The sequence below is a fragment of the Podarcis liolepis genome, assembly GCF_965112155.1.
Source record: "Podarcis liolepis genome assembly, chromosome: 10".
Taxonomy (NCBI): domain Eukaryota; kingdom Metazoa; phylum Chordata; class Lepidosauria; order Squamata; family Lacertidae; genus Podarcis; species Podarcis liolepis.
Genome location: NC_139562.1, coordinates 25,861,530 through 25,883,624, shown reverse-complemented (window position 1 = coordinate 25,883,624; position 22,095 = coordinate 25,861,530). Strand labels below are relative to the sequence as shown.

General features: G+C 38.9%; 1 protein-coding gene across 4 annotated transcripts in view; it reads right to left on the bottom strand.

Moving 5' to 3' along the window:
• Nucleotides 1-4,211: 4,211 nt before the first annotated feature.
• The window catches only part of CRY1 (cryptochrome circadian regulator 1), a 32,317-nt gene continuing 14,433 nt past the window's right edge, over nucleotides 4,212-22,095 (bottom strand). Inside the window, exons 2-14 of one of the 4 annotated variants that reach the window (XM_083462165.1) lie at nucleotides 18,944-19,052; nucleotides 17,667-17,809; nucleotides 16,551-16,735; nucleotides 14,524-14,612; nucleotides 13,700-13,840; nucleotides 13,287-13,598; nucleotides 11,935-12,086; nucleotides 11,635-11,837; nucleotides 10,752-10,853; nucleotides 9,498-9,593; nucleotides 8,240-8,311; nucleotides 8,051-8,158; nucleotides 4,212-4,892 (exon numbers count right to left, since the gene is read on the bottom strand). In XM_083462165.1, coding sequence (XP_083318291.1) covers nucleotides 8,055-8,158; nucleotides 8,240-8,311; nucleotides 9,498-9,593; nucleotides 10,752-10,853; nucleotides 11,635-11,837; nucleotides 11,935-12,086; nucleotides 13,287-13,598; nucleotides 13,700-13,840; nucleotides 14,524-14,612; nucleotides 16,551-16,735; nucleotides 17,667-17,809; nucleotides 18,944-19,052 — 1,708 coding nt within the window. In that variant the 3' untranslated portion in view covers nucleotides 4,212-4,892; nucleotides 8,051-8,054. Of the gene's footprint in view, nucleotides 4,893-8,050; nucleotides 8,159-8,239; nucleotides 8,315-9,497; nucleotides 9,594-10,751; nucleotides 10,854-11,634; nucleotides 11,838-11,934; nucleotides 12,087-13,286; nucleotides 13,599-13,699; nucleotides 13,841-14,523; nucleotides 14,613-16,550; nucleotides 16,736-17,666; nucleotides 17,810-18,943; nucleotides 19,053-22,095 lie in introns of all 4 variants that reach the window. The other 3 variants (XM_083462164.1, XM_083462167.1, XM_083462166.1) reach the window with 3 other exon arrangements.

The following is a 22,095-nucleotide window of genomic DNA, read 5'->3' as shown; positions in this document are numbered from 1 at the left end:
ACCCCCTGATGATCTCTCCCAGCGGCTTCATATAGATGTTAAAAAGCATGGGGGAGAGGACGGAACCCTGAGGCACCCCACAAGTGAGGGCCCAAGGGTCTGAACACTCATCCCCCACCACCACTTTCTGAACACGGCCCAGGAGAAAGGCGCGAAACCACTGTATAACAGTGCCCCCAGCTCCCAACCCCTCTAGACGGTCCAGAAGGATGTTATGGTCGATTATGTTATGGATGTTATGGATGTTATGTCATAGAACGACCTTCCTTGATCTTGGGCAACCAAAATTTGTTGGACTACAACTTCCATTATCCTCAGCTGGATGCTGGATTCTGTATTCAAAGCAAACATTGGAAATAGATAATTTAAATAAAATAAAATCTAATGCCATGGCCGCTGTGTCAACCTGAAGTCCGTATGAGCTGGACCTTGGCTGCTGTGAGTTAATGTAAAGCATCTCTCGAATACCATTCACAGCTAAGACTTTGAACAATAAGTGAGATTGTGGTCTTAATTAGAGGGGACTGATGAGAGTGAATCAGCACACCGTTATCTTATGCTCAACTTTGATACCACATGACCGCAACTGCTTTTATGTTTTTGTTTGGTTTTTTCTTTTTTAGCCTTTTGAGTGAAGGAGTTAATTACAGGGGAAGTCTATTCATTTTCTTCAATTAATGAAATCTGTATGGATTTTAATTATGAAAATCTTAAGAGTTTTACTTGGCCAGAGGGGCCTATCAGAATTACTCAGTCTCCTCTATCTAGCTATAGAGTCATTAGCACATATTAGAGATAATGATGGAAGGAGGCATGCTTACTGTGTGTAGCTGCTGATATTCTTGCATCCTCTGTCCTGCATAAATGACCTGGGTTGTCAACAGCTGCCGGACAGTGCAACCCAAGACATGTCTGATCAAAAAGAAGTCCCACTGAGTTTGATAGGGCTCACACTCCCAGGTAAGTCAATTATTCCAGCCTTTAATTTTGCAAATGCAAATATTACAGTCTTCTGCTTTTTGGTACATTAAACTACATCCAATGGAAGTTAGCTGAATATTTCAATTACTATCTTTAACCACCACCACCACTACTTACTGCACCAGATGCACAGAAGGAAGACCAGACTAATGCTTCCATCATTTTGTACTTCCCAAACCTAAAGTATTTTGTACTGATTATGGCATTGACCATGGTTCCCCTTCTAAGCATCGCTTCAATAAGGAATCTGCAGGCATGCTGTAGCAAATCAGTATCAAAGCTAAATGCTGAACAAATCACTGTACTTTTTTAAGGCTCTGCTAGTGTAATTGGGAACACTTGGAAATTTCACAAACTCCCCCACTGTGTTTTGCCATCTTCCCAGGCTTCACCTGTTTTAAGCGGCCATTGCAAAACGTTACTCATCTCTTCTTACCTTCCATAATCAGTATGATGAATCACCTTCTCCCAGCACCAAAGAAAAGCATCTGTGTATTCTTGATCCAGCCCTTTGCTTTTCTTCTCCTTGTGCAAAATAATGCAATGGGGGACTACAGGACCTGGTAGCGCAATAGGAACCAGATCAGCATACTGCTAGCACACCTGGAGGGGCATACAAAAGGCAGGACACTAGTTTTTGTTTTAGGTTGGGAGCTGCTACTGCTTTAAGAGTGAGTATTCAGATTCATGCATGCAGTGGGGGGGTTTTAGTGTCCACGTGTTGCCTTCATCAAAAGGCCATTCCATAGTTTCCCTCCACCATTTAATCAGTATTTGCGGTTTTTGTTTGACTTCAGATATTCTGTGTCAATGGTAAATCTCAATTAAACGGGAAATATGGGACTGTATTTTCAAGAGAACAGTGGGTAGATGTTGTATAGAACCTGCATGCATGAACACGAGAGTCCCCTTGTAATCCAGTTTCTATTCCTCTTTCAAGTCTGAAACCTGAAATTGTTACCTACAAAATGGGACGACAGCATGCGTGCTATGAAACTGCTTCCTAAATTGGTCACTTGTAAGGTCTTGTCAAAAGGTGAAAACTTCACCACTTCCCTTGATTTCTGCTTTAGGATTAGCATTTAGCAGGATGCTACATCAAATAGGATGCATCAAATGGATGCATCTTGACTGTTCATTCAAATGTGTAGGTAGCAGAGAGAAGCATAGAATGCTGGGCACAAATAAGACCTGAGGGAGGAGAGGAAGTGTCTAGACATTAGAAAGAACAAAAGTGAGGGGGGGGGGAGCTGTCAAAAGCTGCTATTTGAAGAGCAACAGTTAACTGACACTTGCCACACAATCAACAATGGATCCGTTTTATTTACTGTCCCATCCCAACCGAACATTCTAAGAACAGTAATTTTTAAGACCTGGTGCCAAATATTACTTTTTTCCTCTTCCCTCCTCTTTCCCCCTTTTGTGTTGTGTCTGTTAATTTAACTGTAAGGCTGAGGGCAGGGAGGGCCAAAGGCAGCTTGCTGATTTTTTTTGTAAGTCACTTGAGATCCCTTTCTGGCTGAAGAGCAGGGCAAAAATGTATTAAAACAAATTATAAAGAACTGTTCTCATTACAATAAGGGATTTCTCTCCAGGTGGTAACAAAAAGCACCAACTCTCTATCCAGTGAGCAGGTCTGGGATGTAAGTGTTGATCCAATTGCATGTACGGCGTGCAATTACTTATAGGGATGCACAAGTGCCCTTTTATAGAATAAACTACTACCGTGCAGAACAGAAAACACTTTCTGGCTTAGAATTTAAGAATGGTTTAAAAAACACTTCCCCACACTGCAAGACAGATGGGGGGCACTTGCGGTTCTCAGAAATAAAGTGTTTCCTTCTGTGGCACTCATTCTTGTTTATACAGAAGATGAAAGAAGGCTTTCACATTCCCTTCAGAAAGGTAGCTATTGACCATCAGATGCACGCCTTCGCTCTTCACAAGAGATGAACTGATGTTACTCTCTGAATCTAGATTATGGAGCACTGGCTGGGCATATTGTTTGTATACTGTTTACAAAAGTGCTGGCTATCCCAGAGATGTAGGAGGTGAAGAAGAAGAAATCATACTTGGGCTCTTTGAGCACCCTCTATAGGTCAATTTGACAAGAATAGAGGTTTTATTTTATAAAAAAGAACTCTGCAAAAGCTTGATTACTTTCACCATTCAGATTAACAAATAAATTCACTGGATTTTTATTATTCCTAAAGATTTATATGGATAGTAATAAACCATAAAGAATGCTTTCATATGAACCATTTCTCTAGAACTGGTGTTTAAGTAGTTTATTCTGGTTTTCTGGAGAATCCAGACAAAATGGTTGCAAAAACTACTGCATTCAAGTGTTTTCCTGGGAGTCCTCCATGTTTCAAGACCTGGGCTGCAGTGTGTTTTCTAACTTTAATTGCAATTGCAGTGCTAACCTCTCATGTGGGAACTGGGAAAGTGGTATTAACTCACCTTGCATGGCGGAGTGGAACTGTGAAGCAGTTGGTGACAGAGAAAATCTCCACTTTTCTATGATGCTTGCTCACAGTTAAATTCAAAAAATCAGCTACTTTGGAATTGCATACCAGATTTAGGCCTAGTTCGCCGTTCCCTACTATATAACTAACCAGCAGCATTTCAACCTGCATTGCTACTATTTTATTTCCTGTAATATGTTACCTGATCCCAGGAATTAAACAGGCAATGTTTGCCCTTTTCTTTTTATATCTTGTTTAAATTCTTTGTATGCTAAAGCACATATTTACTACTAAAAACCAGAGCAAGTACTGGCACTGCAGGATAGCAATGTAGAAGATAGCATTGCCACAAATGCCATATGGAACTTGGGAGAAACCTGCTTCCAGCTGAATGCAGAAAAGCAATGCAGAGGGACTCATTGTGAAAGGAATAACAGGAACTACTACCCTGATAAGAGGCAAAATATCAGAAGTAAACATGTTACATACTTAAGTTCAGTAACTGGACTTCTGGAGCACTGTAAGAGTTGCTTTAAGTACACATTTTTGTCAGTAAAGGATTAGCTATCAGATATGTGCCTTCCTTGGCTGTGGGTGCTTAGGACAATAGCTAGTGAGGGTCATTAAACTCTTCAAATGCTATTTGAAGCTATAAAATTCTATAAACACAAGGTATAAGCAATTCAAAACTTGTATGCTAGGACTTCTTAAAAACTGTATTGACTAGACCAATACAAAATCTGCTCAAAAACAAGACTTAAATGAAACAACCTGTATATACATTTTTATTAACAAGGGCATCCTCACTGTGATTGAACAAGGCAGTGGGAAATACAAGGACAAAACATCAGACACGACAACTTCATAGTTTAACAAAATATTGGCATATGAGACTTATATACAGCTGTATTTTCATAGAGTAACATCTCTATCATATTTTATACACAGACATATAAGAGCTGACCATTTTGAAAAGACAGTTTGGTTCATAAAGGGGTCAAAAATCCTGCCCCGAATCTAAAAATATTAAATCTAAAAACGATCAAGGTCATCATTGTCTGGACACTTTCCGTTTTATATCCATCCAATTAAAGCCTTTTCTGAAAGCCGTACATGAAATATCAAAAATATATTGATGAGTCTATCACTAATCATGAATGTTTATATTTACAGTAAGTTACCAAATTCATCACCAAATGCTTTATTTACAAATGTCTATTTCCCCTTTGTGAGTCATTAAAAGTTTAAAAACCATAGAAATACCAGTTAGAAACAATGCATTAAAAAACATACTTGTTTACAACCGTTCAGACCGTGTGAAAATAAATGCATGAAAATGCACATTTTAATACAAGTACTCTCACAAAAACTTTTAATTCCAATATGAAGTGAAATAATTTTGCCCTGAAATTTTAGGGTGTGGATCCTTCTCTTTCAGCAAAGCTGCAAGACAAAAATGAATCAGTCCATTAGGAATTAATTCTCAATAAATATTATATGTTTTCGCTTTCTGAAATTTGTTACCATACCTTGCATACATTTTAATATTTATTAATATGTTTTTATATGTAATGAATCACATTTTCTGCATACATTGTCTGTTCATGATTTAATTTAATGACTGGTTCATCACTTGCATAAGTTGTGCTGCATGTAAGGTGCCATAAGACTACAATGTGTAGCTTCTTGCTAGCAGTGGAAGTCCAAACAAAAAAGAATGGTGATTTGGGAATTTCAGAACACAAGCAAGTGATGACCAGAGCACTGTCTAATCCTGTTATGTTCAATGAATTGTGGGCAAGGTGCTTGGATCAGTCAGGGTGACCACTTGTGTTCTGGACCCTTGCCCCTCTTGGCTGATAAAAACTAGCAGAGATGGGAGAGCTTGCTGTGCAAGGGAGGTGATTAATGCCTCCTTGTGAGAGGAAGTGGTCCCTGACGGCTTGAAGGAGGCAGTGGTAAAACCACTCAAGTAATCTAAGTCATTACTGCTCAGTAGTTACCAACCTCCCCTTCTTGGGCAAGGTTATTGAATGAGCGGTCGCAGACCAGATCTAGGCACTCTTGGAGGAAACAAATTTTCTAGATCCATTTCAATCACGGTTTAGGCCCAGTTTAGGTGCAGAATTCAGCGGCCAAGTTGTTCACGAGGACAAGATGGTTTGAGCATATAACACCAGCCTTGGCCCGACTGCAGTGGCTGTCAATTAGTTTCTGGGCCCAATTCAAAGTGCTGGTTCTGACCTATAGTCGTAAACAGCTCAAGACCACAATGTCTCAAGGATGCCTCTCCCCATATGACCTGACTCAGACCCTGCAGTAATCACCTGAGGCCCTTCTTCATCTGCCTCCTACACAAGAGGTCTGGAGGTGGCAACACAAGAATGAGCCCTTTATGAGGTGGCTCCCCACTTGTCAAATGCTCTCCCTAGGGAGGCTTCCCTGGCACTTTTTTTGTTACATATCTTTAGGCGCCAAGCAAAAACATTCCTCTTCTCCCAAGCCTTTGGCTAATTAAATGATCTGTGGCCTTTTAAAGGGGTGTGTGCATGTAATTATGTGTATTATTATTATTTGTTTATGTTTACCATTATTATGCTATATATTTTTGTGTTTTATATTGAAAACAGCCCTGTCAAAAAATAACAGGTAAGAAAAAGAGGCAAAAGACAACTGTCCATAGACATACATGCATTGCAAACTAACAATGAAATTGCATGCATGTCTTCTCAGAAATAAGCCCCCCTGAGTTGAACTGGGCGTACTCCCAGGGAAGTGTGTGGTGGACTGCAGCCAAATATTTGCTGTGAAAACTGAGTAGGTAAAAAATATTTCCAAATATAATGGGCAGCTACAGAATGCATTATTTGTGTTTTTAAGAAGAGCAGACTGGTCTTTTTTCCAATCTTCAGTACTTGTGTAAGCTACCAAATTTTACATGATCCACACAATGCTATGTTAAACTTTCAGTAACTCACAAAAGTAAAGTCTTTCTAGAGGCCTATTGGAGAGATAATATGACAAAATTAGCCATAAGAGCTTGACCTATAAGTCTAGATCTTAGGAACACTGAAAGCTGCCTTATACTTGGAGCACTTGGTTATCTTGCTCACTATTGCTTACAGACTGGCAGCCGCTTTTCACAGTTTCTCTCCTAGCTCTACCTGGAGATACCAGATTGAACTTAGGGCCTGCTGTATACAAAGTAGATGCTCTCCCCCTGAGGTTTAGCCCTACAACCTTTGGTGTACTTCAAAGTGAAAAATAAAGGAGGGAGTCAATAAAACTTGAACAGAATATAAATAGTGCAGGGCAAATAGATGGCTGTTTTTATATCTTGTAAATTAGTCAAGAAGCTGCCGATTGAGGCAAAGGAGTGTGTAGAGTGGCAAAATGGATTGAATTTGATGGAAGCACAATGTTAAGTGAAGTCTGACAATATGTTTATCCATAATGGCATATTTCAGATCACAATGCCACAATATTTTAAACAAAACTCAGAACTGAGGTGACACATCAAAATGTAATTGCTGGAGCAATTCTTCATACTTACAATAAATATTTCAGGCATACAGAGAAAAATACAGCAAAATAAACTGTTCAACCCTTCTATGTCAGCTGATAATACTCAGCAGTTATATGAATATTTAGGGTTCTTGGTATGGTCGTCATAGCAAGATAGGTGAGATTTCCCAACTATGTGGACGTTTAAGTAATTTGTTGTGCAGAATAATTTTCTGTTAACTGCTCCAAATCCTGCTCTACAGCTGCAGAAGAAAACACATGGCCCCAGCTATTCTAAACAGGCTAGAACAGAGTAACTGCTTCAGTACAAAATATGCTTCAGAGCAGGCATGGCTACTTATTCTAAACACACACTTCATAGGCCTACTGATGCACATTTGCAGCAACATAAAGACGTGCAAGAACTACAGAAAAATACTGCAACCAACCTAGATAAATCTATGTGCAGTGTTTACACTGGGTATGCATTTGGATATTATCTCTAAAGGGGGAGAGCAGAACATGAATATTTATGGGGGTGCAGATTCGAAGCTGCCAACAGGACAGTATCTTAGACCTGCTGCAGCTTAGGGAGGAAAAAAACAAGTTGCAGGATGGACAACTGTATAATGTAATGGTAATAAATGAAAGGAAACTTCCACTTTCTCAGTACAAAAACTATGCATAAGAGCATAAGAATGAGTGGAGTCAAATAAAACAAAATTGTTCCCTTTCCCTGCTCAAAGAAAGTTACACAAATACCTCATGACTGAAGTGGATGGTTATCATCACTCAGCAAGCTCAAAAAATAGACAAAGCTAATGCACAGTTTTAAGGGGTGGGGGCAAGTTAGGCTAAATGGAGCAGAACTGGCAATACAAGTCATATGGTAGTCCCATGCAACTGCTAAAAGCATAAACTGAATGTCAGGACTCTTGGCCACTGCCACGCAGGATGTTAGGTTCAATGATATTTGGTCCACTCCTCTAATGGAAGCTATGTTCTTAACCATTCAGGAGGCATGTTTAGTTTTTCCTTCTGACATCAGCATGTGGTTTTCTATCATTAATATCTTCCTTCAGAGTTCTTATTTTTACCCAATTAATTACTGCTTTGTCGCTGGACTTTGGGACCAATGCTCTGAGTTTCCTCTTCTGGATTTGGACGTTTCCCAGTGCACACTCCAGCAAGAAGAGATGCTCTTCCTGCAAATTGAAACCAAAGACCTACTTTAAGAATCTATTTGAGTTTCAGATAATGCCATCACACATGTTTATAGAACTTACCTTGCTGAATTAAGTGTGTTTTCTGGCCTTCCCCATGAGCGTAATGCAAAATACCACTCCCTTGAGGGTAACCTGCTAAAAACACATTAAAATATTTTTGAAATGTGTAATAGATCTGCAATAAATATTTCTGATCAAAGTTCTAGAAATTCTTCATACAATTAAAATACATTTTAATGTAAGTGCCTCCAACTGGGCTGTCAATTTTGTAAGCTACATAAATCTTAAAAGGTACTTGTCTAGGCTTGGTGAATACATAGTGCAGGGGTCAGCAAACTTTTTCAGCAGGGGGCCAGTCCGCTATCACTCAGACCTTGGAGGGGGCCGGACTATATTTGGGGGGGGGGGTGAAGAAATTCCTATGCCCCACAAATAACCCAGAGATGCATTTTAAATAAAAGCACACATTCTACTCATGTAAAAACCAGTGATTCCCGGACTGTCTGCAGGCCGGATTTAGAAGGCAACTGGGCTGGATCCGGCCCCCAGGCCTGAGTTTGCCTACCCATGACATAGGGAAATCTAAAGATTAGTCTTGTTGCAGGTCATGTTGCAGCCCATGCCCTTGGCCCCAAGGAACAGCTTTTGGCTGTGTGCATACCTAAGAGGCTAAAATTTTGAAGTCCCATGTGTTCCTGCTTTACTTCCTTCTCCACCTTTCCAGCTGGGATCTGTGGTTAACCTGCATAGCTGAAAATGGTAGAACTCCAGCATATGGGTGGATAAATACTGACAGAACTATCTCACTTTCTCTAAAGCCAGTGAGATTTCAGTGCTTAATTATTCAGGCATACTTAGCTCTCTCTAAATGACAACCTGTATGATTGCTGGCAATGCAATGCAAATCCCACTTGAGGAAGTCCCATTTATTTTCTAGAATTCTTCCTCTTGCACCTTGGTCCTCAATAACACACTTACACAGAGGGTAGCCGGGGAATTGGTACTAAAAGCATCTGAAACTTTGTAGGGGCAAGTGGGAGAAAAACTTTTCTTTGATTTACAAACTTTGATGCTTCAGCATGAAGTTCTCTTGACTTTATTTTGGTTCCTCTTGGAGAGGGCCAGATATTTTTGCTCAGATACATTCACTTAAAGAAGGTTTAAAAGGAACCTGTCCTATAGAGACAAGGTGCACATAATTACAGGCAGCATGGCAGGAAATGCCTCATTCCCCCTGTTCAACTGGTATAATCCAAAGTATTGGAATAAGTAAGACTTCTGAGGAATTTAATGCAAAACTGAAGCAATGTTGTCTTACCTTGCTGCTGAATTCCACTAGTTCCTGTATGAGATTCTCCTAACGTGCATGTTTGAACACTTCCTGAATGGGCTTCATTTGTTCCCATTTGAGATCCTGGAAGAACACAAATCTGCATGGTTAGCTCTACTAATTTCTGGGAAGGTATAGGCTTCCTATCAATAGTTAATTTGTTTCAATGGTATCTCTGTCCCAGTGCAATGCAGACACTTCCACAGTCACAATAAAATTAATTTCTGGCTAGACTGTCAATTCGTTTATGATCCTGCCTGAAGGAAGCATTTATTCCTTTGCCATTCAAGAAATTAGACTTTCTGGTCAGTCCCCCAAACTATTTTTCTTTGGTTTTAATGATTATAATCTGAAAGCTATGAGAACTTCTTCAGCATGTGAAATACTAAACTGCCTGAGCTGCTTATGTGTATTTGTGTGCTAGTTACATAGCCCATTTTCTTAACCAAATCCATCTGCAATTTCTACTTTCGCATGTTAACTGAACTTGGACAGGAATCTTAGTACATGCAAACAATGACTTGCAAGTACTTTCCTCTTGGTTCAAAGTAACCAAGATAGAAAAGGCCTTAATCCCGATTTCTAAATACTGTATTGTAGAACTACATCTGCATATTATTTTGAAAAGAACTATTAAATATTTAGTCATCACAACTGAATTTTATGATATTATTAATACATATCCTATCAATATTAATATATACATATTACATACTCAGATGTAAACACTAAGAAAGTTGAATAGTTCCCCTTTAGTAGTGGAAAGGACCTCTACCTGCAACTGGGTATCAGTAGAATGGATGCTGTACAAATAAAATGAAAACATTTTTCCTTGCTGGTTTTTTTTAGACTGTTAGTGTTGTGTTGGAGTTCTTTTAACCTTTTATGACTATATACTTTATTGGAAACTACTTATTTAAACTGCATTTATTTGTGGAAAATGCAGTAATTGACTATTGGCTAATTGTGTTCCAGTCCAGGTGTTGAGATAAGAGGCATGATGCTCCCTCAAAAGCTGTGGAGTGAATTAAACCCTATCCCATCTGTAGTCTGTGTGTAGATGTCCACTTTACCTATTAACTGAGTGATTATAAATAATAATGACCATATGCTGTTGAAGTTCTAATTTTGGAAAGTTGATAAGATAGATTTGCTAAACAATACAATGTCACTGGAGTCTTAAGTAGATTTTACTGCTCTCTATTTCCCAGCCTACTTTTATTAAGAATAGGTAGAACTTACCACTGGCATTGGTACAACTAGGAAGGGTTTCCCCTGGTGAATATCCCATTAGGCCACTATTTCCATTCCCATTCCCATTAGAAGGCACTGATGCAAGCAGACCTAATCAAAACAAAATACATTAGCATCAGAATGAAGAACATACACTTTTGTTTAGTCACTATATTTTCCAATTCTGCTGGTGGCCTTTCTGTATTTCATCCAAAACGAAAATTAGGTCCTCCAAGAAACAGATCATAGAAGAAAATTACAAGGATTGGCAGTATTGTTAAATTTATGAATGTACATCCAGGCATGAGAACATAGTCTGAATTCGAATACAAAGATTTTTAAAATGCAGGAAGGGGGGGCGGGGGGCGCAAAGGCAGCACCAAGACCTGTATCTGCAAAGTATGTAAAAGCAGCAAATTCTCATTTCATATGGATGTTCATTTTCTCTTTCTAGACAGAAGAATGCAATGAGCTGTATCCAACTAAAGTTAGACACTTACTATGACTAACAAATGGATCCAACTCCATGTTTTCAAAAAATCTAATCCAATGGATCATTGCAAAATTCCGATTTGCATCCGGTCAAGTCATCCTCAGAGTACTCTCACCAAATCAATTGATTTGAGTTATGTAATTCCACTGATTTCAATGGGTCTACTCAGAGTATACCTTAGACGGATAAACCCTTTATAGAGTGGTTCACAAAATTTAACACAACAGTTCAACATAAAACAGTTGACATGAATGAAATGCACAAGAGAAACAGTCTTTCATTTGCCAATCCTTTCAATCACCTAGTTACACTCATTATGCCTGGGCCCTGGGCCTATATAGAGAAGCAGTCAAGTACAGAAAGAAGTGAACTTCTCTAAATCAAAACATTTTACCATACCTAATCCTCTGTATCGTGATAGTTGCTGGTAGATTTGTTTCATCCTTTCAATATTCAAGCGACTTGCCTCAGCATGATTTACCATTGGTTTAGGGTAATTCACTCCTATTACACATTTTGCAACCTTCTGGACACCCTCGGGCGCATTCCAAGGATCATAGATGTACTTTGCAGGAAACCCTCTGAGTACAGGCAGATAGCGTCTTATAAAGAAAAGAAGAAAAAGTTTAAGTAAGAGTCCTTTATGGAACAGCTTGTTTAACCCTTTAATTTTTCTAATAATTGGCAATGATACTTAACCTGATATAGTCCCCATTAGGGTCAGTTCTTCTGCCAAAGCCCACAGGGCAATAGCAATGGAAAAATTGCTGGAAGAAGGAGCTACAGGACAGCCACATCCAACTTCCTGCATTCACACTCCAGTCAGCATCCAGGAGCAATTCTTCAAATACCTTTAAAACAAACACTCTGTTAGCCCAAACAGTTTTTCAGAAATACTTTTTCAATGCTGTACAGTTTTGAAGCATTAAGACAAAGCCATCAGAGTCATGGCTGCTAAAATGACTATGACGAGTTACATAAAACTCCTACTCTTGACATAATGCAGAGGAACATATACTGTAAATTCTTGTTCCAAATCCCTGTTGAGGCAAGGCATATGAGGATACACACAGCAGAGCCCAACAGAATTCCAAACTGTGCTTAATCAGCAGTAATAATTTTATCTAGGTGAGTTCATCTGCACCAGAAGAACAAAGTGGCTCATATACATAAACTTAGACTAAAAATAAGAAACAAAACTAAGGAGATCTTAAGATGGGCATCACTGCAAAAGGAGATCTAAGGGATCCTAGGCTGTTCTGCTGGCCTGGACACTGCTGCCTGCTCACCTGGCTTAAATATAAGATACGTACTGTACTGAACAAATGTGAACATAATAGGTTCGTTCAGTTCTTTGAAAGCAAGGCAGTAGTGGGAGATGCTGCCCCTTCGCTAGTGTCTTAACTTGATTTAGAAGCACTGGGCCAAGCAACTGCTCATATTGTTGCAGCTATGAAGACAGTCCACAGGATCAGATGTTCATGGTATTATTCTCAACAGCTTTAGAGCTGTGCATTTGTGTTTGAGGGAGGGAGCAGTGTAAAGAAAAGGAAAATTCACATAGGAAGCTTTGAGCATGGCATGTAATAATGCCTGTTCTCCACTAGATGATGCTATTTAGCTAGCCTTGCTTAAGTTATATAACAAGTAGCACATAGCATTCACTATTTTTTAAGGGACTATAAATTCCACTTTAAAGCCATAGCAATATCTACCGTTACAGTATAATCTTAAGCATGTTTTCTCAAAAGTAAATTCCATCATCAGTGGGATTTACTTCCTAGTACGTGTGTTTAGGACTGCCTTCTCAGAGTATTTATTCAAAGGATGAGACAAATACCATGGCCTAATACTATGCCTAATATATATAACTTGATGAACAGAAAAACCAACGATGCAGCACTAGATACAAAATATTCTGTATAAATAGGTTGTGTAGCAAAAGCTGCCTGAAATTTAGAAATATCTGCATAACTAAAATATCAAACTGAAATCTTAAAATGCCAATACTAAAGAAAAATCATCATCAATTAAGGAACAAGTAAGTATACCTTCATCCCTTCTTCCCAACTAATCCACAGATCGCCTCGAGTCAAGAAGCATGCTACAGCATGCCTGGCCAAGTGGTGGATCCAGCCTTCCTGACGTAGCTGGGTCATAATAGCATCAATCCAAGGGAATCCTGTCCTGCCCTCTGCCCATTTTGCCAAAGCCTCAGGATTCCTGTCCCATGGAATCTGCACACATATGGGATTGCCTTCCATTTTATCAAAGCGTGGATTATTAGTGGCTGCTGTGTAGAAGAATTCACGCCACAACAACTGGCCATAGAGAGAAAGAGGAGGAGAGCTGTTCTTTTTTACCTGAAATGATAGCACAATAAATTATTCATTTTTTAAAAAAAATAAAGTTTTATTTTATTTTATAAATGAGTATTTGACAGTTCAAGTTGGCTGGTTCATACCTTTTTGTATAAGTCTGTTAACTTGAAGTAAAACAGGCGGCAGGACAAACAGCCAAATCGTAGGTAAGGACTAAGTCCCGTGGGACTTGCAAGAAGAGAATTTGCATTCATTCGTGGTCGTTCAAAGTTCGCTACCCAAGCCTTAAGGAAAATGAAAAGGTTATGTACATTTTTCATTCAGTTTTTTCCCCTTATTATCACTTTTTTAAAAAAGGAAACTTGGGAACAGCTAACGGGACACCTAGATTTCAGAATTTGGAACCACTGACGTTTACCAGCTTCAGTTTGTTTACCTGTGAATTATAGAAGCAACAATTGCTCTTCAATCAAAAGGTACTGAGAAAAGGTGAACTCTATGTGAAAATACAGCGACAATACAATACTGACTCCTCCCTCAAGGGCCATATGCTTGAGCCAGTTAATAAAGGCATAAACAAGTAGCTGAATTATTTTTCTTTAGAAGAGTTAACAAGAATATTTGGAAGATCACCTCTACAAGGGAGATCCATTTCACTCCTCTCCATCTGCTTTTTAGGTAGGTGTGAAAGAGCTTTTTATTTCAGTTCATCTTTCTGGGAAATGGTGGGTACAATTTAAATTGTTTGTCTGTTGGCCTACTTTGTTCTGTGCTGCTCTTTGTGTTTTAGTATTTAATATTTGATATTATTTTAAGAAGTTTTTGTACCAAACTTTAGCCTTCATGGCATGGTGTTGTGTTTTGAAAGGTAGCATAGAAATCCTCAGATGCTAGTCAGTACCTTTTTACCTCTGTACAAGGTAATAAACCACGATTAACTGATGTCTGTGAAGACTAGTGAATGTACCTTTCTTTCCAAATGTCTTTCCAATCTTGTAAGAGCTTCTGTTTCTCCACCTGGCCAAACAGCAGAAGGCAATCCATCCGTATCAAAACCTGCAAGATAAAATAATTATAAATATAGCAGCCAAACAATTTTGTCAATAATGTCATTTTCCCAAGTGAGAAATTGTTTGCTAGCATGTCAGTGCTAAGAATCAAGGAACAGAGGAGGAAATATCCAAATACTACAAGCTTCTAGGTTCCAAAAAGATTCCAAAGATGTGCGTGGCTTCAAAAGTGCTATATATTTACCCACCAAATTAGTAAAGATCATTTATTTCCTTTCCTAATTAACAGACAAGTAGCTATATCCATAAATACCCTTCAACATATGGAATGATTCCTTCATTTGCAGATATAGTGGTACCTCGGAAGTCGAATGGAATCTGTTACGGAAGTCCATTCGACTTCTAAAATGTTTGGAAACCAAGGCACGGCTTCTGATTGGCTGCAGGAAGCTCCTGCAGCCAATCGGAAACCATGTCAGACATTTGGGTTCCAAAGAACGTTCGCAAACCAGAACACTCACTTCCGGGTTTACAGCGTTTGGAAGCCAAAATGTTCGAGTCGCAAGGCATTTGTCAACCAAGGTAGGACTGTACTCTCTGAATACCACAGGTCTCTGCTGATGTGGGGAAAGAAGGTGATTCCCCATTTCCCTTCAGCTGTTTTTCAACACACTACCCCCAAGGGTCTCTTAACTCTCCAAAGCTGGTTTACAGGGTGCAGAAATCTACAAAAATCACCCCACCACCACCACCATTAGAGGTCTCTGTCGGATGAAATGGGCTTCTGAAAATAGAAGGGCACCACTGAACACAGCCCAAATTGTTATTGCTGTGTCTGAAACGTTTGCTGTAATGCAATAATGTCTAGCAAGTGAACAACAGAGAGCTGTTTTCATTTAGTAATAAAACAGCTTCCCTTAGAATTTTTAAGGATAAACTATAGCAATCAACTTCACGTATTTTGACTAGGTTTCTTTTTAAACACATTTTCTTGTTATTTTTAATTGTTTTGGCTGTTTATTATATTTTGTACATCTCCTTAAGAGGGATGTGGAAGGTGATTAATAACAGTATTTTTACATTCATCATCTCAGAAGTAACCCTGCTATGGGAGAAAATGCTTATATCCATATGATATAGCATTAATAAAAGTAGTAGTACTAGTACTAAGAGCTGTTCAACAGTGGAACAGACTCCCTTGGAAGGTGGTGGACTCTCTTTCCCTGGAGGTTTTTAAGCAGAGGTTGGATGGCCATCTGTCATGGATGCACTGCAGGCCATCTGTCATGGATGCACTGCATAGTAGTGGGTTGGCCTAGATGACCCTCAAGATCCCTTCCACCTAAATTCTGAGATTGCTGAATACAGAATTTATAATTGGTCTCTGATGCCCATCCATCTAGATTTATATCCTCTGACCAAATGTTTGTAATTAACTAAAATAAAAGGTATGTGATCCCCTACAAAGTCTTAATACTAGAGATTTCTTGTCAAACAAACCCAGTCTATTTTCTGTTATAATCAAAGTTTTCTTAAGTCAATGGTTGTAAGTCAATAAAGTGTTACTGTCATCTGAAGAGAGATTATTAATTCTTCTTGTAAAAGTTACTAGTTTTAGACACTCCACCTTGAATATGGTACTGGGAGAATAAATTAAGTGTACTGTATTAGGAAAAATGCTTCTCTTGACATTCAAACTGTGAATTAATTTAAGGATATTTCTATCAACATGTGATACTAACTAACCAACAGCATTTGCTCATTATTATTATTCTTCAAGTCAGCTATTGTATCCTACAGTGTCAGGGATTTATAATCTCTTTGGTCACAGGCTGAGGGAAAACCAGGGACAGACTTTTTGTGTGCAGCCCTGATTGTCAATTTTCTACGATTAAACACAGACAGTACAACAGAAGGGCCATTAAAAATACTGGCATTTATTTTTGTAGTGTGGGAAGAATATTAATGAAGTTTCTTGGATTACCTAGTTCTTCCAAAGATGGAACACCATATTTTTCATCATGGTCATCAGAAACTGGAGTGGTACACTTTGACATTACTTCTGCAGTAATAGTTTCTACAGGCATCTCCAATGGCTCCATTCTACTTATTAAAGTCTGGAATCTCTTATAGGTAAGGGGTGGCTGTCCTCCATTTAATTCTATAATCCTAAAAACATGGAAGAAAATTTTAACTTAAGGTAATGTTGTTACAAAACACTGTAGGAAACTGCATATTTTTCTTACCCTTGACATGAATTCTCTTATATCTACAAATAACAGTCACGTTATAACAGTTGCAATTACAGAGCTTAAATTCCTTTATCAAATGTCCACAGAAAGGCCTAAAGAGAAAACTACTGTAGTTGTATTAGACTGCAAGTGTAAGCATTACCACCCAGGCAAATAACTAACCTATGAATTAATGATAGAAATAATTTAGACCAGAAATATTTATAAAAAGGTGACAGGAAAACTAGTGAAAGCCATACACTGCAGTTTTCATCTGGAATGAAGAGCCAATTTTGGCCTGCAATGCCTTTTTCACCAGACTATGCCCACCTATTCATCGGCTGATGCCTCTCATAAGGTCAGCTGACTGGTGAAAGTGCAGAGTCCAAGGGTTTTCTCGCCCCCAGCAGCTGAGGTTTCCCAAAAAGTACCTTCTTTGCTCCTCTCCCTATCAGGTGATTGAGACTTAGGGCTCAAACAGGAGGGAGGAGCGATGCCTGGGAGTGCTTCGCAAAAGAGAGAAGATTGGTGTCCATGCACTGCTTTCAAAGGGCAGCTTTTGGGGCAGCTTTTTTCCTCCCCACCTGGAAATTATTATTATTATTTTGTGAATACTGAGTATTCCAAGATGCAAAAAATAAACAGAACACTGAAAACACTGGTAAGTAAACTGCCAAATTTGACTGGTATGGTACCAAATCATTATGTGACAATATTTATGAAGCAATACATTCATAAATAGGAAAATATTCATGGAAAATATGGTAATGAATTTTTTTCACATCATTGCTAAAACTTATATATATTGCATATTATGTTACCAGGAAGCTTATCTTTCTCATTTTAAATTCACAAAACTATTTACTTACTTATCTAGGTCATATAAAGTATGTGAAATTCGTACAATGACTTCCACTCCTGCTTCACTAGCCAACTTCTTAATTGCTGCATCTCTCTCCTTCCCAAATGGCTCAGAGTCATACTCAATAGAAAGTTTTGTAATGTTCCATTCCTGCAGTTTTGAAAAAGGGTTAAAAGGATAGTTGTTTCAGAACATGGAGAAATAGGGATAACATATATGAACATTAATACAGTCAAACCAAAAACACAAGTGGCCAACTGCATATGGCCAGCCAAAAAAAAATCTGAATTTCTGAAACTGTAGTTGGCTGCACAGAATATGTGAGCCAAGAGTTCTGCCATGAAAGATTTAAGCAAACTGAAGTAGTATCTATAGCTCCCTCTTCTCAGGAAGCTATAGCTGTAACAGCACAGGCAGAAAAATGAACCTATACCCCAAATGCAGTCTCAAAGGCCTTAAGAGTACAGTGGTACCTCGGGTTAAGAACTTAATTTGTTCTGGAGGTCTATTCTTAACCTGAAACTGTTCTTAACCTGAGGCACCACTTTAGCCACCACCGCACAATTTCTGTTCTCATCCTGTAGCAAAGTTTTTAACCCGAGGTACTATTTCTGGGTTAGCGGAGTCTGTAACCTGAAGCATCTCTAACCTGAAGTGTAACCCAAGGTACCACTGTACTTTGACAACTATATTCCTAATATTCACCTTTTTCAGCCACTGCCTGAAAAAACTAACTGATCAAATAAATAATCCAGATTAACAGGATCATTAATATATGGAAGCAGGCCTTTCCTCTTTCATAAGTCTGTTTGCACACACTCTACCTTTGTTTCACTTGAAAAATAGCTACCAATTTTTGACAGCTTTGTAGGAAGGAAGAACAAAAGAGAAAGGAATGAGCAGATACAATTGTTACCGAAACATACCCTAAGTAGCTTTTTGTTTGTAGCTACAAACATCTTAATGTTTGTGTACAGTGTATTGTAACAGTATTGCATCACAATGAAAATAAACATTTTTTGAAGGGAGTTTTAATTTTCAACATTTTTATATATATCTGAGAACAGGTACACCCCTGAACTTCTTGTGTGTACTGCTTTTCAAATTTTGCCATAGCACTCAAATAAAAGAACATTGATCCAGAGTAGCTGGATCTGTTCATGTTCCTGTGAGCTTCAAGAGCTCTCCAAATCAAATGTGAATACGTTACGTTACGTTGAAACAACTTGATAAATGTATAGAAGTTGCACAGAAGCAGCACTGGAGAAAAGCATCAGATTTTACCTTAAAGAGCCTGGGAAACACATCTGCAGGCTGCCCTCGAATCACAAATAGACGAGAATTTAACTTTCGTAAGTTGGCATCCAAATCTTCAAGACACTGAAGCAAAAACCTGTAAGGAAGATATAAGAAAAAAAACACATTTATTTTCTGAAAAGCCTCCCTGAAGTTAACAAGATTTTCTGCATGAAGGAACAGTTGTGACCCAACTGTCACAATTATGCCACATTCAAGGGTTCATGTTAATGTTCTAATAGTGTAAAAACTGGGGTTATAATAAAACCTCACATTTTAGCAGCCTTCCCCAACCTTGTACCCCCTAGATACTGCTGCACTACATCAGTCTTGGCTAGCATATTTTATGGTCAGAGATTATTATTTCCAGACCAACAGCATGTAGTAGATGGGCACTAGGATGGGGAACACGCAACTGCTCACATCTTCTCAGTGCATAGTTTCACTGTGTAGATGATTTGCCAAACAAATCAATAGTCAAGATTATTATTATTATTATTATTATTATTATTATTATTATTATTATTATTATTATTTTTTTTTAAATATTGCCCATCTGAGGATCACAGAGCAGTTTACAGGGGATGTCAAAGATGTCAGCAAATTCAGAGATGTATTACTCTGGTTATATCTGTAATGGAATAATAGCAGGACCAATATGCACTTTTGGAACTCTTAAGACGATTAAGCTCAGACAGGATTTAAATGTTTTGCACAGAATGTTTTCCACAGAATCTATTAGCTGTCAAACACTTGCTTTCTTCATCAAAGCAAATTCAGGTACTTTGCTACATTAATTTTAATTTCATATTATATTATATTTCAGGTACAACAATTCATGGGAAACTACTGAATTTTATGTGCTGCTAAATGTGCCTAATACATGCGGGTGGCGCTGTGGGTTAAACCACTGAGCCTAGGGCTTGCCGACTGGAAGGTCAGTGGTTCAATTCTCCGCGATGAGGTGAACTCCTGTTGCTTGGTCCCAGCTCCTGCCAACCTAGCAGTTTGAAAGCACGTCAAAGTGCAAGTAGATAAATAGGTACTGCTCTGGCGGGAAGGTAAACAGTGTTTCCGTGTGCTGCTCTGGTTTCGCCAGAAGCGGCTTAGTCATGCTGGCCACATGACCCAGAAACTGTACGCTAGCTGCCTTGGCCAATAAAGCGAGATGAGCGCTGCAACCCCAGAGTCGTTCACAACTGGACTTAACTGTCAGGGGTCCTTTACCTTGAAATGTTAATACAGTTAGCTTCATTTTCCTGAATGCCGCAAGAGTGATCTTACATTGTAAGAAATTCCAGAATGTTAGCCAAGTTAGTCTTTTGCAGCAAAAACAAAGAGCCCTATGGCACCTTAATGATAACAGATTTATCACACCATTAATTTTTAGGGACCAGAGTCTGGTTCAACACAGAATGCTTAAGTAGAGCTATAATAGCAGGGTCAACTAGAATGAATTTAGATATACACTTTAAAATGCATTTTTCTCCTGAATCAATTTTAATTTAAGCATTAAAAAGTTGCTAACCTATTTTTTGCTTTCAATTAAGCATGAGAGAGCCAAACCCCAGGGGAAGGGGGCTGAGATCAGCAGTTTTGTTAAGAAATGTATAAGTCTTTACTTTTAAGCTTTTTCTAATTTATCTCATATATTTATGGTAGCATTCCTAGAAATGTTTAATAGTTCATTGTTGCATAATTAAATTCCTCTATTAAATTGAATTATCAGACTTAGAACAATTGTAATTATAGAATAGCAATACTAAGTCAACTAACTGCCTGCCTTGCTTAATCCTACAGGTCTTCTGCAATATTCCTATAGTTTGATGGGTATGCTTCTCATTTTTCAGAAACACAGATGTGCACTGATATTTAAGACAGACTTATATTTCAACTATTGTTTTAAAGGAGTGCATTAAAACCTACTCACTGTGACCAAAAAAATGCAGCTGAGTGGCAAAGAGAGAGAAAACTGCAAACTGGAATGCTTTCTTTCTAGCAATCAGTATTTTTGTTTGTTTGTTTGTTTCATAAAAGTGATAAACAGCTTGGTTGTAAAACAAAAACAAAAAACACCTCACCACGGTTTACAAAAAGATAAATAAAATTCTTTAAAACAACAAAACATTAAAATACTAAAACAGATTAAAATTCACACCAGCATTTCTAAGCATCTCAGTAGCCTTGCCTAAATAAGAATGTTTTTAGTAGGCGCCAAAAAGAATACAAAGAAAATGCCTGCTAGATATCAATAAGGAGGGAGTTCCAAGGTGCAGGTGCTGCCACACTAAACAATTGAGTTCTCACAAATGTGGAATTGGTATTTTGTGGCACCTATACTAGTGCCAATTCCGCTGATTGAAGCAGTCAAGTAGGCACATGTGGGGTAAGGCAATCTCGTAGGTAAACTGGTCCCAAGTTATTAAGGGTTTTGTATAATAGCAACACCTTGAACTTGGGCACAGTAGCAGACTGGCAACCAGTTGAACAGCCACAATTCAACAACAATTCATTTTTAGAGGACTTCTATTATGGACACTACAAGTCTGATATTATGACCTGAGTGCTCTTAGCCCATATAATCAGAGATGAAGCTATAGGAGATATTTATGTAACACCTATCTTATTTCCAAACATAGTACCGTATTTTTCGCCCTATAGGACGCACTTTTCCCCCTCCAAAAATGAAGGGGAAATGTGTGTGCGTCCAATGGGGCGAATGCAGGCTTCAGGAAGCTATCCGCAAGCCTTGGGAGCCCATGGGAGTTCCCGCCGGGCTCCCTAGGCTTGCGGATAGCAGCCTGCATCCCGAAGCCTGGGGTGCTCTGAGCAGCGCACCCCGGGCTTCGGGCAGATATCCGCAAGCCTGGAGAGCCTGCAGGAGTTCCTGCCGGGCTCCCAAGGCTTGCGGATAGCAGCCTATTCTGGGGGCTGGGGTTGGGGGAAGCTCGGGCTTCCCTCGCCCCAGCCTGGGGGGGGGGGCGGGTAAAGAAATTTTTTTTTCTTTATCCCCCCCCCCCGAAAACTAGCTGCGCCCTATCGGCCGGTGCGCCCTATAGGGCAAAAAATACGGTACTTCAGTCAAGTGGAAGAGGAAGTTGTTCTTATTCAACAGCAGTGATGGTCTGTATGCAGTCTTA